Genomic DNA, 17,547 nt, shown 5'->3' with positions numbered 1-17,547 from the left:
CCGTGTCCATTGTGTTTATTGCTTGTGATTTGTTTGTTTTCCCTTGCTCTAAGTTTTCTTGCACCTTTATTTACTAATATCATTTGGTGTTGCTTCAAGTTAAATTCCCATTTAATGAAGCAACACATTGCAAGAAAGAACTTGTCCTAGTGCTCTTCTCATCTAAGGCTTCTTGCTTTGTTATTCTATAACTTACTAGTTGAATTAATTTATCACTCCCGCATTATTTAGCAATACCCTTTTCAAGCAAGAACTTAGTTTCTATTCTCCGATATTTGTATATCTTGTTCTAACCACTAATCAAGGGATCTAGTTGGGGGATAAAGTTTTAATTTTCAGGTTCCGCCTATTCCCCCCCCCCCTCTAGGCGACTTACATGTGGTGACATGGAACAAAGCCCGACTTGTGGCCAAGGGATATTCACAAGTCAAAGGTTTGAATTTCGGTGAAACCTATGCACCCGTAGCTAGGCTTGAGTCAATTCGCATTTTACTTGCCTATGCTACTTACCATGGCTTTAAGCTTTATCAAATGGACGTGAAAAGTGCCTTCCTCAATGGACCAATCAAAGAGGAGGTCTATGTTGAGTAACCTCCTGACTTTGAAGATAGTGAGTACCCTAACCATGTCTATAAACTCTCTAAGGCGCTTTATGGGCTCAAGCAAGCCCCAAGAGCATGGTATGAATGCCTAAGAGATTTTCTTATCGCTAATGGCTTCAAAGTCGGAAAAGCCAATCCTACTCTCTTTACTAAAACACTTGCAAATGATTTGTTTGTATGCCAAATTTATGTTGATGATATCATATTTGGGTCTACTAATGAATCTACATGTGAAGAGTTTAGTAGGATCATGACTCAAAAATTCGAGATGTCTATGATGGGGGAGTTGAAGTATTTCTTAGGATTTCAAGTGAAGCAACTCCAAGAGGGCACCTTTATTAGCCAAACGAAGTACATTCAAGGCATACTCACAAAGTTTGGGATGAAGGATGCCAAGCCCATCAAGACACCCATGTGAACTAATGGACATCTTGACCTGATCAAAATGTATACCGGTCGATGATAGGTTCTTTACTCTACTTATGTGCATCTCGACCGGATATTATGCTTTCCGTATGCATGTGTGCAAGATTCCAAGCCGATCCTAAGGAAGTTCACCTTAGGGCCGTAAAACAAATCTTGAGATATTTAGTTTATACTCCTAAGTTTAGCCTTTGGTACCCCAGGGGATCCACTTTTGATTTAATTGGGTATTTCGATGCTGATTGGGCAGGGTGTAAAATTAATAGAAAGAGCACATCAGGGACTTGCCAGTTCTTGGGAAGATATCTGGTGTCTTGGGCTTCAAAGAAGCAAAATTCTGTGGCTCTTTCTACCGCCGAAGCCGAGTATATTGTCGCAGGCCATTGTTGCGCGCAATTGCTTTGGATGAGGCAAACCCTCAGGGACTATGGTTACAAATTAACCAAAGTTCTTCTTCTATGTGATAATGAAAGTGCAATCCGCATGGCGGATAATCCCGTTGAGCATAGCCGCACTAAACACATAGCCATTCGGTATCATTTTTTAAGGGATCACCAACAAAAGGGCGATATCGAGATTGCATATATTAACACCAAAGAACAATTAGCCGATATCTTTACCAAGCGATTAGATGAGCAAACATTTACCAAACTTAGGCATGAGCTAAATATTCTTGATTCTAGGAATTTTGATTGATATTTTGCACACATGGCTCATTTATATACCTTTGATCATGTCTCTTTCATGTGCTATGACTAATGTGTTTTCAAGTGCATATTATGCTAAGTCATAGATTGAAAGGGAAATGACGTCTTCGGCGAAGACAAAGGCTTCCACTCCACTCCATCGAATTATTCTTCCTTTGTCGTCGCTCCGCAACGCTCTCCAATTTGGTATAATCTTCACTCACATATTATTTGCCAACGGGAGAGAAATACAAGGGCTTATATTTCACTCAAGTATCCGTTTTTGGTGATTCATGCCAAAGGGGGAGAAAGTATTAGCCCAAAGCAAAAGGACCGCACCACCACCAATTTCAAAAATGTAGTCTTTCAAATTTGTGTTAAGAAAAGATTTTCAATTGGTATCTTATTTTTGATATAATTTCAAATTGGTATACCCTCTTCAAAATTAATATCTAAAACCCTCTTGAACACTAAGAGGGGGATTTCATTAAGGGGGGGTTTTGTCTAGTCAAAGGAAAAACATTTGAAATAGGGGGAGAAAATTTCAAATCTTGAAAATGCTTCTCAAAATCTTATTCATATACCTTTGGCTATTTGCAAAAGATTTTTGAAAAAGAATTTCCAAAACATTGCAAAACAATACAAGTGGTGCAAGCGTGGTCCAAAATTTTAAATAAGAAGAAAGCCATCCATGCATATCTAGTAGAAATGATTATTGGTTTCATTCCAAGCAACCTTTGCACTTCCATTATACAAACTAGTCCAATTCTGCACTTTTATATTTGCTTTGGTTTGTGTTGGCATCAATCACCAAAAAGGGGGAGATTGAAAGGGAAATAGGCTTACACCTTTTCCTAATTGATTTTGGTGGTTGAATTGCCCAACACAAATAATTGGACTAACTAGTTTGCTCTAGATTATAAGTTTTACAGGTGCCAAAGGTTCACAACAAACCAATAAAAAGACCAAGAAAGGGTTCAAATAAAAAGAGCAAAAGAATACCGAAGTGTGCCTGGTCTGGCGCACCGGACTGTCCGGTGTGCCACCGGACAATGTCCGGTGCACCACCGGACTGGGTCCGGTGCACCACCGGACTGGGTCCGGTGCACCAGGGAACCCAACTCCGAACTTGCCACCTTCGGGAATTCTGGGAGCCGCTCTGCTATAATTCATCGGACTGTCCGGTGTAGCACCGGACTGTCCGGTGCGCCAGCGGAGTAACGGCTACACAGCGCCAACGGTCGTCTGCAACGAGTAGTTAATGCGCTACAGTGCGCGCAGAAGTCAGAGCAGAGCCAGAAGGCGCACCGGACAGTGAACAGCGACTGTCCGGTGCACCACCGGACTGTCCGGTGGCCTAGATGTCAGAAGCTCCAACGGTCAGAACCCAACGGCCGGGTGACGTGGCTGGCGCACCGGATAGTGTACGGTGGCGCACCGGACTGTCCGGTGCGCCATGCGACAGCAGCCTCCACCAACGGCTCCTTTGGTGGTTGGGGCTATAAATACCCGCAACCACCCACCATTCATTGTATCCAAGTTTTCAGCCTTCACACCTCATACAAGAGCTATAGCATTCAATACAAGACACAAACAAAGAGATCAAATCCTCTCCCAAGTCCAGAATCACTCCAACCAAATTAGTGACTAGAGAGAGAGACATTTGTGTACATTTGAGCTATTGCGCTTGGATTGCTTTTCTTCTTCCTCTTTTCTTGTGTTCAACTCACTTGTAATCAAAACAAGAGACACCAAGTTGTGGTGGTCCTTGTAGTGGACTTAGTGTCCCATTTGATTGAAGAGAAAGGCTCACTCGGTCTAGGTGACCATTTGAGAGAGGGAAATGGTTGAAAAAGACCCGGTCTTTGTGACCACCTCAACGGGGAGTAGGTTTGCAAGAACCGAACCTCGGTAAAACAAATCACCGTGTCATCCGTCTTATTTTCTTGTGATTTGTTTTCGCCCTCTCTTTCGGACTCGCTTTTATTTCTAACGCTAACCTCGGCTTGCAGTGTGTGCTTAAGTTTATAAATTTCAGATTTGCCTATTCACCCCTCTCTAGGCGACTTTCAGTTAGCCCGCTGCGTCGTGTGCAGCACCCTCTGGTGCTCCCGCGCCGGCGTGGTGCCCTCGGCTGAGTCCGCCAGATTCCCCTGTGCGTGCCTAGGCCAACCCCCAAGCCTCTGGTGCCCCGTCGTGGCCGGTCTGCTCGTCTCCGTCGAGTTTCCGTCACGGGACCGAGCGGCGCCACCGCGCCCATAACCGCCCCCCGCCTCCATTAGATCTCGGTCATTCGCCCGAGATCGGACAGTGTAGAGCCAACCCAAGCGGATCTAAACGTAGCCGTCCGATCCAGATCCAACCGTCTCTCCTCTCTCCCCCTCACCCGCGCCTCTGCCCCTAGGCCCGGCTGGTCAGCCCGCCCTGGCTCGCTGATGCCCTGGCCCCGCTTGTCAGTCGCGTCCGCGCGCCCGCACCCGCGCGATCTAATTTGGGTCGTCGGTTTCTGATCCGATGGCTGAGATTACCCCGTACCCCTTCGTGTGGTTATTTTGCTTAAGAACCCCTTGGTTTTAGGAAATCAACCCGCCATCCTCTGTTTTAGCGCATAGGTCCCTGGTTTCTTTATAATAGCCCCTGATACAATAGTAGTGGGTGGTCCAATCTTGAGGTAACGACAAATAGTTACACTTAATTTATTAGAGTTTATTAATTCCGGATATAGCAGACTGGCAAAATCAGATCGCCTTAGACACATATTCGAAAGAAACAAAAACACATGGGTATAGGCAGCCCCCGTATGTAGCTCTCAACTCATGCTGATGCTACCAAGTCCAAGCACGAACAGCAGCAATGCTCCACCACACACACTGGAAACGAAGCCATGCCAATGCTGTAACGCGTGCATGTGCGTGCACGGCGGTCACAGCAGGCAGGCAGGGGGAGAGAGCTAGAACGCGAGCGCGGCCGCGACCACGACGGCTGCCGCGGCGGCCACCGCGCCGCCGACCGGGCACCTCACGGCTGCAGACGGCGGCGACGATGCTGCTGGGGACGGGGCCGGGGTCATCGGGGCCATCGGGGCACCTGGGGTCATCGGGGCCATCGGGGCACCTGGGGTGGCGGCATCGACCACGTTGATGGCGAGATTCATGCCGTTGAGGCAGTGGTTGGGCTTGTTGCAGATGAACCACACCATGCCGGGCTGGTCCAGCGGCACGACGTCGCTGCCGCTGGTCCAGTTCCCCAGTTGCAGGTTGGCGCTCAGGTCGCACGCCGCGAAGGCGTCCTTGCCGACCTTCACCACCGTGTGGTTCTCCTTGGGGTACACGAACACTGCGAGAGAGAGATAGAGAGATGTTAGAGTCGTCAAATAATTCTTCATCTCATGGTGTGTTGCCGTCTCTCGCGTGACGAGCGTACGTACGCAGGGTGTCGCCGACCGTGAACGTCTTGCCGTCGGTCCAGCCGGTCTCGTTGAACTTGGCCCTCCAGCCGCCTACGTCTCCGACCGTCCACTGCGTGGCGGAGGCCAGCGACGCGAGGCACGCGACGGCGGCCAGGAGAAGCAGCACTTGCTTGGAGTTGGCGGACGCCATTAGTTGCCGCGCGCTGCGCTTCGTCGTCGTCGTCCCAGGAGTGACTCTTGCTGCTGCTGTGGCGGCGGCTGTAGCTTTGGCAAGCAGGAGTGACACTCTTGTCTATTTATACAGCCATAGCAGAGAGGCACGGCGCGCGGCAGATCAAAGCGCTAGCTATAGTTAGGCTTGACTACTAGAGATCGAACACACCGTTGCGACGATGTGAAGTCAGCTTCGTCTGCACAGCAACAGCAAAGAGCTAGCATCGGTATCGCCACACAAATGGACTGTTGCTCCATGCAGCTGATAAAAGCGAGGTGAAGTGTGCATCGGGATCATCTATCACTCCAGCCTGCACTTGCAGGGAGGGAGGCATCGTGGAAGGCGGCAACAATGCATTATGCCGCATTATATTGCTAGCTGTTTCTTCCGGCCGGCCCCTGAAGATTCGTCTCGCGCCCCCAGCTGCAGGTTTGCAGTGCAGTTGGGTTGCTGACGCTTTCCTGCCAATTTGTTTCTATATTACTACTTCATATAAAACAGTTAACACGGTTGTTACAGTGGCCGGCTTCTTGGAGGTTAAGTTATTATTCTTTATCCACAATTCAATACAAATAAATAACTGTGACAATTCTTTCTACAACGGTTAACGTAGTTTAGGACTAGACCAAAAGCTCGCAGCTCGATAGTTAAGAAATTCCAACTAGAGTTTAAGAAACAACAATCAAAACTTAAGTTCCGATCGTTGATGTTTTATTTGAATGGCTCCAGCTTATATATATAAAGAAAGTAAACCAATTGTATATTCTTGTATAATTTCAGCAGCACTGCTGATGAGTTAGAGAAACAAGAAATATTAAAAAATATATGTATAACAAAGTTTATTTTTAAATTTATATCCATAAAAAATGAACAGCTCCAACACATCGATGTGTAGTTTTCTCTGCACGCTAAGTGGAAAGACCATTTTATTTGTTCGTTTTGCTGCAGCTCAAAAGTGTAGTCGGCTTGTCGGCGTCTCGATAAGGTCATACCTCCGTTGCCAGTATATGAGTGAGCCGAGCTGCTCGGCCTTCCTACAAGCTCAAGGTAGAGACTCGACTCTCGCAAGCCAAATGGCTTTGCATCCTGATTTTATTTTAGGAAAATCTTAGATCATGTTGGGTCAATTTAGACCAAAAAACTTCACAAATAAACCTAGGATTCATAGTTTAGATTGCTTATTGAGCTTTTGTCCTTTTTGTCTGTATTGGGCTAGTGTGAGATCTGCTCACGAGTCACATCAAGTTGGCTCGCCTCGGCCATACAATAAGTTTAGAAAATGGGTTCGGCTCTGTCGATCTGAGCTTGCGAGCTACTATAATTTGTACCAAGTCTGAGCCAGCACACGAGCTATTTTTCGAGCCCTAACTACAACACCATCAATTTACATAGCCCACTATTCTATTTTTATAGCCTAACGATAATCAAAGTGAATTGAGAGTCGCTCCCACGCTCGCGTCGCTCCCGCGCGGGGCGACACGACGGCTCCCAAGCCCGCCGCCGCTTTCCCTCTCTTCCTCTCTTCTGCCACGCCGCCGCCGGAGCTGGACGCCGGCATGGCCGTCCGGCCGGCAGAGAGGGTGGCGGCGAGGCTCTCTTCTTCGCGTTGGTGGCGCGCTCCGCAGCAGGCCGGCAAGCCATCCCTCGCGCGGCTGCGTAGAGTTGTTTGGATGGCTACTGCGGCTGTGGCGGCGCCAGCTGGTGCCCGCGCAGGTGCAGGGGACGGCGGCTGGGGTCGCTGGCCCGTGGCCCAGGCGGTCGACTCCGGTGCTCGGGGGCCAGATCTAGACCCTGTCGACCGGATCTGCCTCAACAGCTGGCAGTTGGTGCGGTTGCGGTGGCGGTTGCGGTGGCGGTTGCGGTGGCGGCAGTTGGTTGGGGCTTGTGCAGGTGTTGTGGGGTGGCGCTCTCTTCTTTGCCACCTCTCCCCTCACGTCCTTACGTGTCGCTCTCTCCGCGGGCGACACAGGCGGCGACTCCGCCACCATGGCCTCCTCGTGGGTTCGGCGAGGCCTTGTTTGGAGCTACGGTCGTCAGATCTGGCTCCCCGGTGGTGGTGTGTGGCAACAACAAGTGGGCAGCAGTGGCCCCAGCGGCGACTACGGGGTTTGTGCGTCAGAGCGGCGGAGGTAGCTTGCTTTTGTTCTGGGGCCTCGCTTGGCATTGTGCTAGGGTTTTCTTGGGTGAAAGCCTTGGCGACAGCGGCGCCCCTAGGCGTCGCTTCCCCTGTTGAGGGTGTCGTGCTTCCCAGCACTGTCTTACATGGGCGAAAGCCCCGTCCATTTTGGACCGGCGACGGTGGCGTCCTCGACGTCACTCTCTTCCTGAAGGCGTCGCTACTGCTGGCGGGAGCAGGACAGAGGTTCAAAGTTTTGGAAGTCTCGCTGGTGAAGAATCGGAGCTGTCTCGAGCGGGGTGTCTCGTGCTTGGCAACGACGGCGCGCCGCATTCTTCCTCCTCTTGGGTCGATGTTTGTAGTTGTCGTCGTTTTTCATTTAGCCTTGTGCTGCCTATCTTGGAGAGTCGGAGCTGCTCGTCACTTATGTTGAGCTCGGCAACGATGACTCAGGATGTGTATTGTGTGGGGGGTTGCTGTTGTCTGGGTTGTTTATATGCCCTGTGTAGGTTTTGGGTCCGGTTTACCTTAAAACTGGATCAATTCCTTTCTTTTTAATTGAGAGGCAGAGCTCCTGCCATTACGTTTAAAAATAAAATAATCAAAGTGAATTCAGACGATAGACCAGACTTAGTTATGCTAAGGAACTAACCAATTTCAATCTGCAAGAAGGGTGAGAAGCATAAAAAGTCAATGTGAGAAATGAGAATGGGCACTAGTACAATTTGGCTCTATACAAGCGGTAGGATTTTTACATCACAGGCGGTTCGGTTAGAAAACCGCCTGTGATGTCCCAGGCGGTTCAGTACGCCTGTGATGTAATAGTATCACAAGCGGTTTTTTTTAGGACCGCCTGTGGTGCTCTATCATTTTCACAAGCGGACCCTAAGACAAAACCGCCTGTGATTGTAAAAATATGAAAAATACAATTTAAATATGAAAATAATTTTAATTTTTAACAGAAATATGCAAATACAATTTAAATGAATTAATATTTAATTTTTAACAATAATATGCAAATACAATTTAAATGAATTATAATAGCACACATAGATAATTAGAGAGATTTTAAATTAATTGGCAACCACAATTCATAGTCGATCATACATGATAACAAATACAATTTGATTCATACAATTTTTCATGAACTATCATTTTTCCGCATGTATGGCTTTAAGTTCTTATCAATTTTCTTTTCCACACGCTTGATTCTCTCTGGACCGTTAAAGACGAACATCTCTTCATACTTATTGTATTCCTCATCTTGGTCTCCCACATTCTCAACTCCAACAATTTTTTGCTTTCCAGAAATAACTACATGCATCTTCTCATCTGCTGGATCGAGTACATAGAACACTTGTGCAACACATTCGGCGAGAACCCACGGGTCATCTTTATATCCTACTTTCTTTAAGTCTACCAGTGTGAGTCCGTAGTTATCCACTATCACCCCCACGGGATGTTGTACCCACTGGCACTTAAATAAGGGTATTTTCATGCTTGGGCCATAATCAAGTTCCCATATTTCCTCTATGAATCCAAAATATGTGGTCTTCTGTCCATGTAGGTCAAAAGCATCGATACGAACACCGCTATTTTGTGCAACACTTTTCATGTCTTTTGATTTAGTGTAGAATGTGTACCCATTGATGTCATATGCTTGTCATGATGTCACAAAACACGATGGCCCAGAAGCCAAATTCTTCATTGTTTTCTCATCCGAAGAGTCTCTGAATGGGATGTTTTTGTCCATTAACCATTCGCTGAAACGATGTTTGTGCTCCCTCATGATCCAGTCCTCTGTGTGGTTCTGATTTTCTTTACGAAGCTCATTCAGGTGTTCCTCTATGTAAGGCTCAGCTATCGTGAGATGTTGTAGTACACTACCATGAGCACAATGTACTAGCTTGTAATCCTCAACGCGAAAAGTTTTCTTGCCCATTCTCCCTCTCCCACATAGTTTACCCTCATGTTTAGGTACAGGCACACCTATCATTGTTCCGTCACTGATGTAATCTATACAACTCTCAATCACTTCTTCTGTAGTGTATCCCTCCATGATTGAACCCTCTGGGTGAGCGCGATTTCGCACATAACCTTTTAATACTCCCAGGTATCGCTCCAACTGAAACATATGATGTAAATATAGTGGCCCTAATATTTTTATCTGATCCACGAGATGTATGATTAGGTGTACTTGCATATCAAAAAATGATGGAGGAAAACACATTTCAAGCTTGCACATAGTCTCGATGATGTATGCCTTTAGATAGTCCAAGTCTTCTAAAGCTATTACTTTTTGTGAAACCGCATTGAAAAAGTAACACAAGCGTGTGATGACAACTTTGACATGCTCTGTTTCGAGGGCTCTTACCGCAATTGGGAGGAACACGATACAGAATACAATGGTTCGGACATGCATGAATTTTTTGCACACCCAGAGCTATGGGAGATATAAGCTTCTTCGCTTTATAAGTGCTTGTTGGTAGTTTGTTGGGTTTTGGTAGTAATTGAGACAGAAAATTCAAAAGATCTGTGAAGCTAGTATCAGACCATCCGGCGCTAGCCTTCAACTTCAGAAGTTCTAGAACTGTACGCAGTGTAGTAAACTCTTTGTCACAACCCTTTGATTCATCATATAAAGGTTCTTTTGAGGCACTTTCCAGTCCCTCCATTTTAGATAGCCCTTTCTGCGATCCCACAGAACTTAACATTTCTGGTTCCATATGGCGCAACATCTCTTCACAATCAAATTCTTCAAAATCTTGATTAGCATCCACATTATCCACTTTACCATCAACTTTAAGATCTAAAATTCCGACAACTCTCTCGTCATTACCAGGCACTTCACACGGATCCAACTCATCATGTTCTGACCATATCGTGTAATTGTTTTTAAACCCTCTTTTTAGCAGATGTGATTGGATTACTCCTATATCTCTCCAAGCTATCTTATTATCACAATCGATGCACGGACATAATATCTCCTTGCTCTTTCGCAAATTCGCGTGCTTGTTGGTCGCTTCAATAAAGCTTCTCAAATTTCGAATGTACGATGGATGTGGTCTTGGCACATTGTACATCCAACCTCGGTCCATTACCTATCCCTATATTGATTAACGTCAATATCGAGATGTAACATGAAAAAATAAATGTTCATGAAAGTGAAACAAGATCATATCGAGATGTACCTAGCACATGAGACAAAAATTTTTTAAAATATCCCTAATTAATTGAATTTAATCCCTAAATCATGAACGAATTAATGTGCATGAAAATTAAACAAGATTGCAGCAATATAGGTACCTTGAGGTGAGACAACTCTTCAAAAAAATCTTTAAATTAGATCAACTACAAGTCCAAATCTTGGAATTCCTGAGTTTTTCTTCAATTCCGGTCTATATTACAAAATTGAGGCAAAAAATCGTATCAAAATGAGAAAGAAAACAAACAGAGATCATATATATGCATAAACTCTTGAAATCAAGCCCGAAAATCAAAAACAAAACCTTCTCCCCGTAGATCAAAAAAATCCGCCGCCGCTACAGTAGTGCGCAGCCTAGCGGCGTGTCGGGCTCCGGAAGTTAGGGTTCCTGCGCTGGAACCACCGAGCCTTTTATACTACATACACATCACAGGCGGATTTTTAGAAAAACCGCTTGTGATGTATAACATCACAAGCGGTTTTCTATTTGGACCGCCTGTGAAGTTTACATATCACAGGCGGTCGAAATAGAAAAGCGCTTGTGATGTTATACATCACAAGCGGGTTTTCTAAAAATCCGCCTGTGATGTGTTTACTATATAAAAGCCTCGGTACGGTGGCTTAGGGTTTAGGTTTCGCCCGGAGCTGATACTACGCCGCTAGGCTGCTGCGCCGCCGTTCCCGTCCCCGTCTCCGAGCTGTGAGCGCCCGCCACGCCGTCGCCGAGCCCGAGCCCAAGCGCCACCGTCTCCGAGCTGAGCGCCCGCCAGGCCGCGCCGTCCCCGAGCCCAACTCCGTCGTCCCCGAGCCCAACTCCGCCGTCCCCGTCCCCATCTCCGAGCCCGAGCGTCGCCGTCTCCATCTCCGAGCCCGAGCGTCGCCGTCTCCATCTCCGAGCCCGAGCGCCTCTGTCCCCGTCCCCGAGGCCAAGCGTCGTCGTCCCCGTCCCCGAGCCCGAGCGCCGCCGAGCCCGAGCGCCGAGTGCGCCGCCGTGCCCATCTCCGAGCCCTCGGTGCACTCCTTGATCATGCCTTAATTACTTGTTACAAATTCATGCCTTGATTACTTGTTTTTGCTAGTCATGCCTTGATTCCTCGGTGCACTCCTTGATCATGCCTTGATTACTTGTTACAAATTCATGCCTTGATTACTTGTTTCTGCTAGTCATGCCTTGATTCCTCAGTGCACTCCTTGATCATGGTGCACTACATTGCAGATAGTGTACATTAGATTAATTATCAGTGCTTAGATTAATTATTGTTAATCTTATATTGTTAATGTTGGTCATTATGCTTATATTGTTGGTGTTTTCACTTACATATTTTGTTAAGGTCACCATTTTTGCTTTAGTAGCTTGTATCCCTTGTGATTAAATGTTGGTCATTATGCTTATGAAGAATTTTGTCATGGATAGTTGATGCAACTACTAGGACCCCTTCTTGGTAGAAAATCTCCATAGTGATTGGGGCAACAAGTCTATTTTTAGTGCTTATGGCCACATACATCATGTAAGTACATAGCCATGGCAATGTTATTATCTCCCTATGTTATAAGACTTGTTCTTATCTCCCTTCTTAGTTTTTTGACTACCTATCTTTGCTTCCCAACCCTATGTTATAAGACTTGTTCTTATCTCCCATCTTTGACTTGTTCATAGCCATGACAATGTTATTTGGACCCCTCTTTTTGCCCTATAAGCCACATCCTTGTTTTCCCTCTGATCCCTGCCTTTGTTGCGATCTCAATTTTGATTGTGAGACTTGGCCATTTTCAGTTTTAGAGATGGAAAAAGAGCCACTTGACATGGTTGAGAGCTCAGTTCGAGTCATCGAGACACATGTTGACATCATTCGCAGTCTAGTGACTGATGGGGTTGTGGATACTAGTGAACCGGAATCAGTGTACACACTTAAGACCACTTTGTTTCAAATTGGAGATGTATGCGACATGCTTGAGAAGTGTGCTCTGTCCATCAAAAAGTATGCTGACTCCAAGAGGGCTAAAATTATTCAAGATGAAGCCCTGCAATATGCTGAAGATGGAGGAACTCCCAAGCCCAGATCTCCTTACTCAAGCCGACATATTGGAAAAATATTTTGGAATTGAGTATGATAGCGACCAGTCAAGGGGTTGTTGATGTTTAGTCCTAAACAACACGATATGAGTATCGTAGGTTTCACTCTTAGAGAGAATGTATTTTGTATGAACCTCTTAGAGAGTGTCAAGTCAATGAACTATCTTCGAGTACTATTGGGAAGTGGATCTCTTTGATGTATTTTTTTTCTAGTGATATCGATGGTGCCGAGTAGCACCAAATTTGGACTTGTGTCCATATCTATAGATGCTAGTAGTTGAGCACTAGCGCCTACAATCTTGACTACCTCATCCCTATTCTCTGTTTGGGACTTATATGGAGAATGGCATCGGCGGAATGCCTGAATCGGCGGACCCCAAGAAGAGATTAAGTCCTGTAGTCTACCACCTCCCGTTATTTGTGGGCTTCACCGATGGCTGGAAACATTTGGTGATAGCAAACGACCTTCGGGTTGAAGACGTCTGCGAGCTTGTTAAGGGGCCAGACGATGGTGAGCCGGTGTACTATGTCCGAAAGTGTGGTCACAAAATTTAAAGCTGCCCCGGCTGCATGTGTGTGCTTCTCTTCTCTTAGGTGGGGTGCTAAGTGATCTTAGTAGCCGACATAAGAGAAGAGAAGCGCACAGATGAAGCCGGGGCGGCTTTAAATTTTATGACCACACATCCGGACAGAGTACACCGGCTCACCATCGTCTGGCCCCTTAACAAGCTCGCAGACGTCCCCAGCCCGAAGGTCGTTTGATGTCACCAAATGTTTCCCGCCCTCGGTGAAGCCCACAAATAACGGGAGGTGGTAGACTACAGGGCATAATCTCTTCTTGGGGTCCTACAGGGCTTAATCTCTTCTTGGGGTCCTTCAGCATGGCTGTGATGTTATAATGCTGAAGGACCCCAAGAAGAGATTAAGCCCTGTAGTCTACCACCTCCCGTTATTTGTGGGCTTCACCGATGGTGGAAACATTTGGTGATAGCAAACGACCTTCGGGCTGAAGACGTCTGCGAGCTTGTTAAGAGGCCAGACGATGTTGAGCCGGTGTACTATGTCCGGATGTGTGGTCACAAAATTAAAAGCTGCCCCGGCTGCATGTGTGTGCTTCTCTTCTCTTAGGTGGGGTGCTAAGTGATCTTAGTAGCCGACATAAGAGAAGAGAAGCGCACAGATGAAGCCGGGGCGGCTTTAAATTTTGTGACCACACATCCGGACAGAGTACACCGGCTCACCATCGTCTGGCCCCTTAACAAGCTCGCAGACGTCCCCAGCCCGAAGGTCGTTTGATGTCACCAAATGTTTTCCGCCCTCGATGAAGCCCACAAATAACGAGAGGTGGTAGACTATAGGGCATAATCTCTTCTTGGGGTCCTTCAGCATTATAACATCACAGCCATGCCTTCTCTGTCTAACTGCATTGGAAAGTGCCCTTCTATCTGCAAGCTTGCTTCCCGACCCGATCCTGCCCCGTAGGGGGGTTTGGGCTCGATTTCTTTTGAATCACCTTTTCTCCAAGTTCCCTTATTGATGGAACCAGTATATCAGACTAACAGTATATCCCTTTATCGATGGAACCAGCTTGAATGGCAGACAACGAGCAGCCTAGTATGGATGTGGTCTGCACCGGTGCGTCTAACAAAGTTGATGAAGACGCGACCAAACTTGAATGGCAGACAACAAGGATTATCAAGGAAGCTATAACTAACAGCACTTTGGACCCAATATTAAAAGATATCGATGAGAGAGCTATTCGTTGGATCTTAGGTCGGGCAGGTTTGAGTGAGGACGACAAACTTTTGCATCCAGAATTGGTAGGTGAAGTTTCGACCAAAATTCAAGAATATGCAGATAAGAGAAAAAAAGGAGAATTTAAGCCTAGGAGGGAGAATGACATACTAACTGCAGCACTAGGCAATCCTGAACACACTGGACGGGCTCGGGGAATCTCTTCTAAGATTTCCTGGAGAGAGGCGTTTCCAGAGTATGCGTCGTCATATAGGAAACACGAGAAGTCGAAAAGGACCCTTGAAGAGACTATTGATGAAAGGGTACAAAAGGCTATTAATGACGTGATGAACAAAATGAAGAAAACAGAATGCATATCATTTGAACTCAAGCCAAGCCACATGAGTCCACCTATAGTCCCTAGCAGCGTTGGATCTGTGCAAGACTTGACCAAGTACCCTGTAGACGATATTGTTGAGGACAAGCCTTGCTTTCTTCATATTCCAATCAATCGACCTGGGACAAAAACAAAGCAAGCTGCTACTGGTTTGGTAAAACCAGGACTTGTTAACTACAAGGACAATCCTGTCCTGCCACACTATGATGTGGTCCAAGTTCTAGAAATCACAGACAGTGGTTGTGAAGATTGGGAGATAGATTTTCCAGTTGAGGGGATCATAACTTTGCAGGAGGCAATGAACGAGTTGGTCCTTTGGCATCGACGCGACATCAAGTTTGGTGATGAGCCGAATTCAACACCAATGCAACAAAAAGCTAGTTCGATCATTCCACACCCCATGGTGCAGGAAGATATGACACCGACCTCCAAAAAAATCGTTGAAACAATCATATCGCCTCTTGCGAAGGAACTCGACGAGGGGGACGTAGACAAAATTGTTCCTCAGAATGTCGACGTCAACATCAAAAAGGAACCAAAGGTTGGCACCAATGTTGAAGGGCCAACTATTTCAAAGAAAATTCATAAGCGAATCGCCACAGACGATGTCAAGAAACCGTCAGAATCAGTGGCACGCTACCTGCATAAATTGCAGAGAGTTATGACTAATCAATCAAAAGCAGTATCAGCATCTCATGGAGTAGGCACACGGTCGGCCCAAATAGACAATTTCGAAGTATGGGAAGAAGATGGAATGATTCATACTCGAGAATAATTACGTCTTAAAACCAATATCTCGGTATACAAGAAGGAGGATGTTCCTCCTAAATTTGTGAATGGGAGGCCGTTCTTAACGACGGTGCAACTTTCTAAGTTGTCGACTCCGGAGATTAGAATGCATGAGTGGTACATGGTGGCTAGCAACAAATACAAACTCGAGGAATTCACATTTGTTGTGCCAGAAGATGCATTTTGGAGCAATGATCATATAAATCCTGTGCGGCATTTATTCTTTGACGATCTCTGGTCATTGTACCACCGACAAAGGATGGAAACCAACTACTTAACCCTCTTTTGCTTGTAAGTACCTCTAAACTTTCATATTTGTTAGTTTTGTACACGCACACATAAACGAGAGTCTATCGATTAACACTATTACACGTAGGATGCAATACATGGATGATAAGAAGAAACAACTTAAGACATGGTTTCTTGACCCGTTGATGATATCCCAAGCTCGCTACAAAGTAGTTGCTCGGAGGCAAGGAGAAGAATACAAAGACTTGGACGATGCTGAATTTGAGAAAGCCGTCAAACAGAATCAGAGAAAGAAAATGAAGGTAATGGCGGCATACATTGGACGAGCCATGTATAATCATGTACAACATGGCAAGGACTTAATAATAGCTCTGCACCACTTTAAGTAAGTTATCGACATGGTTTAATTTTGAACTATAAATTATGGCAATCGTGATATTAACATGTGTTTTCGTCTATGTCTATATAGTGACCACTACATTTGTATCATGATCTGGCCAAAGGATGGTAAAGTCGTGGTCTTCGACTCACTGAGAATGGAAAAGGCTACGTATAATGACTTCTTGAAGATTTTAGAGAAGTATGATTATTATTGCACACTTGTACTTATTACAATTTAACAAATGTATTCTTAATCTCACAATGCTATTCTTATATGCAGTGCATACCGTTTTTATTGGAAAGATCTTGGCGGCGAACATCCAGAGGACAAGCCTAATTTGTCAATATCATTATTTCCATATGGTGACAAACAACCTCCGGGTACTGTCCTGTGCGGTTATTATGTATGCGAATGGTGTCGTGTCACCTTCCATTACATGGTCAATCGTGAGGATGTAAGTTCGCTATCATTCTCTATGTTGCAATTTTTATGTTATATTGTTGCTCATCACATTACTCTTAGCACTGATTGCTTTTTGCTTTCATTGCAGGTTCCTAAATCTAAGATCAATGCTGAATGGTTAGAAAGAGATATGGTTTCCACCGGCGTGGCTAAGGTTGTAAGAGACTTGCTTTACTTTATGCGCCGTGAAGTTCTTCATCAACAAGGGCTATTCTACAATGTAAATGGAAATTTGCAAAAATTCCCAGAACTAAGTTTGTACACAATATCACACAGTGTTTAGGTCTTTAGTTAGGAACTTTAGATGTTTAGTTGTCTATGGAACTTTGAGATGTTGAGTTGTTATGCAACTTGATGTGTATAAATCTGTGTATGATGGAACTTGATATATATGTGGATGAATCTGTGTATGGAACCTGCTATAGAACTTGTTTGAATCTGTGTATGGAATCTTTGTATGATGAATATGTGTGTTTGAATCTGTGTTTGAATCTGTTATTAATTCTGTTATTAATTCTGTTTCTGGAATACAGGCGGCTTATAATTAAAACCGCCTGTGATGTGTGTCTATCACAGACGGTTCTTTTAAACCGGACCGCCTGTGATGTGTGTCTATCACAGGCGGTTCTTTTAAACCGGACCGCCTGTGATGTGTGTCTATCACAGGCGGTTTTTGATTGACCGCCTGTGATGTTGTTTTACATCACAGGCGGTGCACCACAAGCGGTTCCTGGAACCACCTGTGTAGAGGCTAACCGGACCGCCTGTACAGAGGATCCCTGTAGTAGTGGGGACTCAACAATGG

General features: G+C 45.6%; 1 protein-coding gene across 1 annotated transcript; it reads right to left on the bottom strand.

Moving 5' to 3' along the window:
• Positions 1–4,661: 4,661 nt before the first annotated feature.
• On the bottom strand, positions 4,662–5,460 carry LOC103633697 (basic blue protein). The gene is made up of 2 exons (XM_008655404.2): positions 5,139–5,460; positions 4,662–5,047 (listed from the first exon to the last, which is right to left on the bottom strand). The coding sequence occupies exons 1-2, from the start codon at positions 5,308–5,310 to the stop codon at positions 4,662–4,664; spliced, it is 558 nt and encodes a 185-aa protein (XP_008653626.1). The 5' UTR covers positions 5,311–5,460.
• Between the last annotated feature and the right edge of the window lie 12,087 nt (positions 5,461–17,547).

Source organism: Zea mays, chromosome 7, assembly GCF_902167145.1.
Source record: "Zea mays cultivar B73 chromosome 7, Zm-B73-REFERENCE-NAM-5.0, whole genome shotgun sequence".
Lineage (NCBI taxonomy): Eukaryota > Viridiplantae > Streptophyta > Magnoliopsida > Poales > Poaceae > Zea > Zea mays.
This window is presented reverse-complemented; position numbering and strand designations above follow the sequence as displayed.

What these genes read in the sequence shown, in the direction of transcription:
- LOC103633697 (XM_008655404.2), bottom strand. Translation starts at nt 5,310, where the DNA reads ATGGCGTCCGCCAACTCCAAGCAAGTGCTGCTTCTCCTGGCCGCCGTC. An exon ending in CACGGTCGGCGACACCCTGC is followed by an intron (nt 5,048 to 5,138) that starts GTACGTACGCTC and finishes TCTCTCTCGCAG; the next exon opens with TGTTCGTGTACCCCAAGGAG.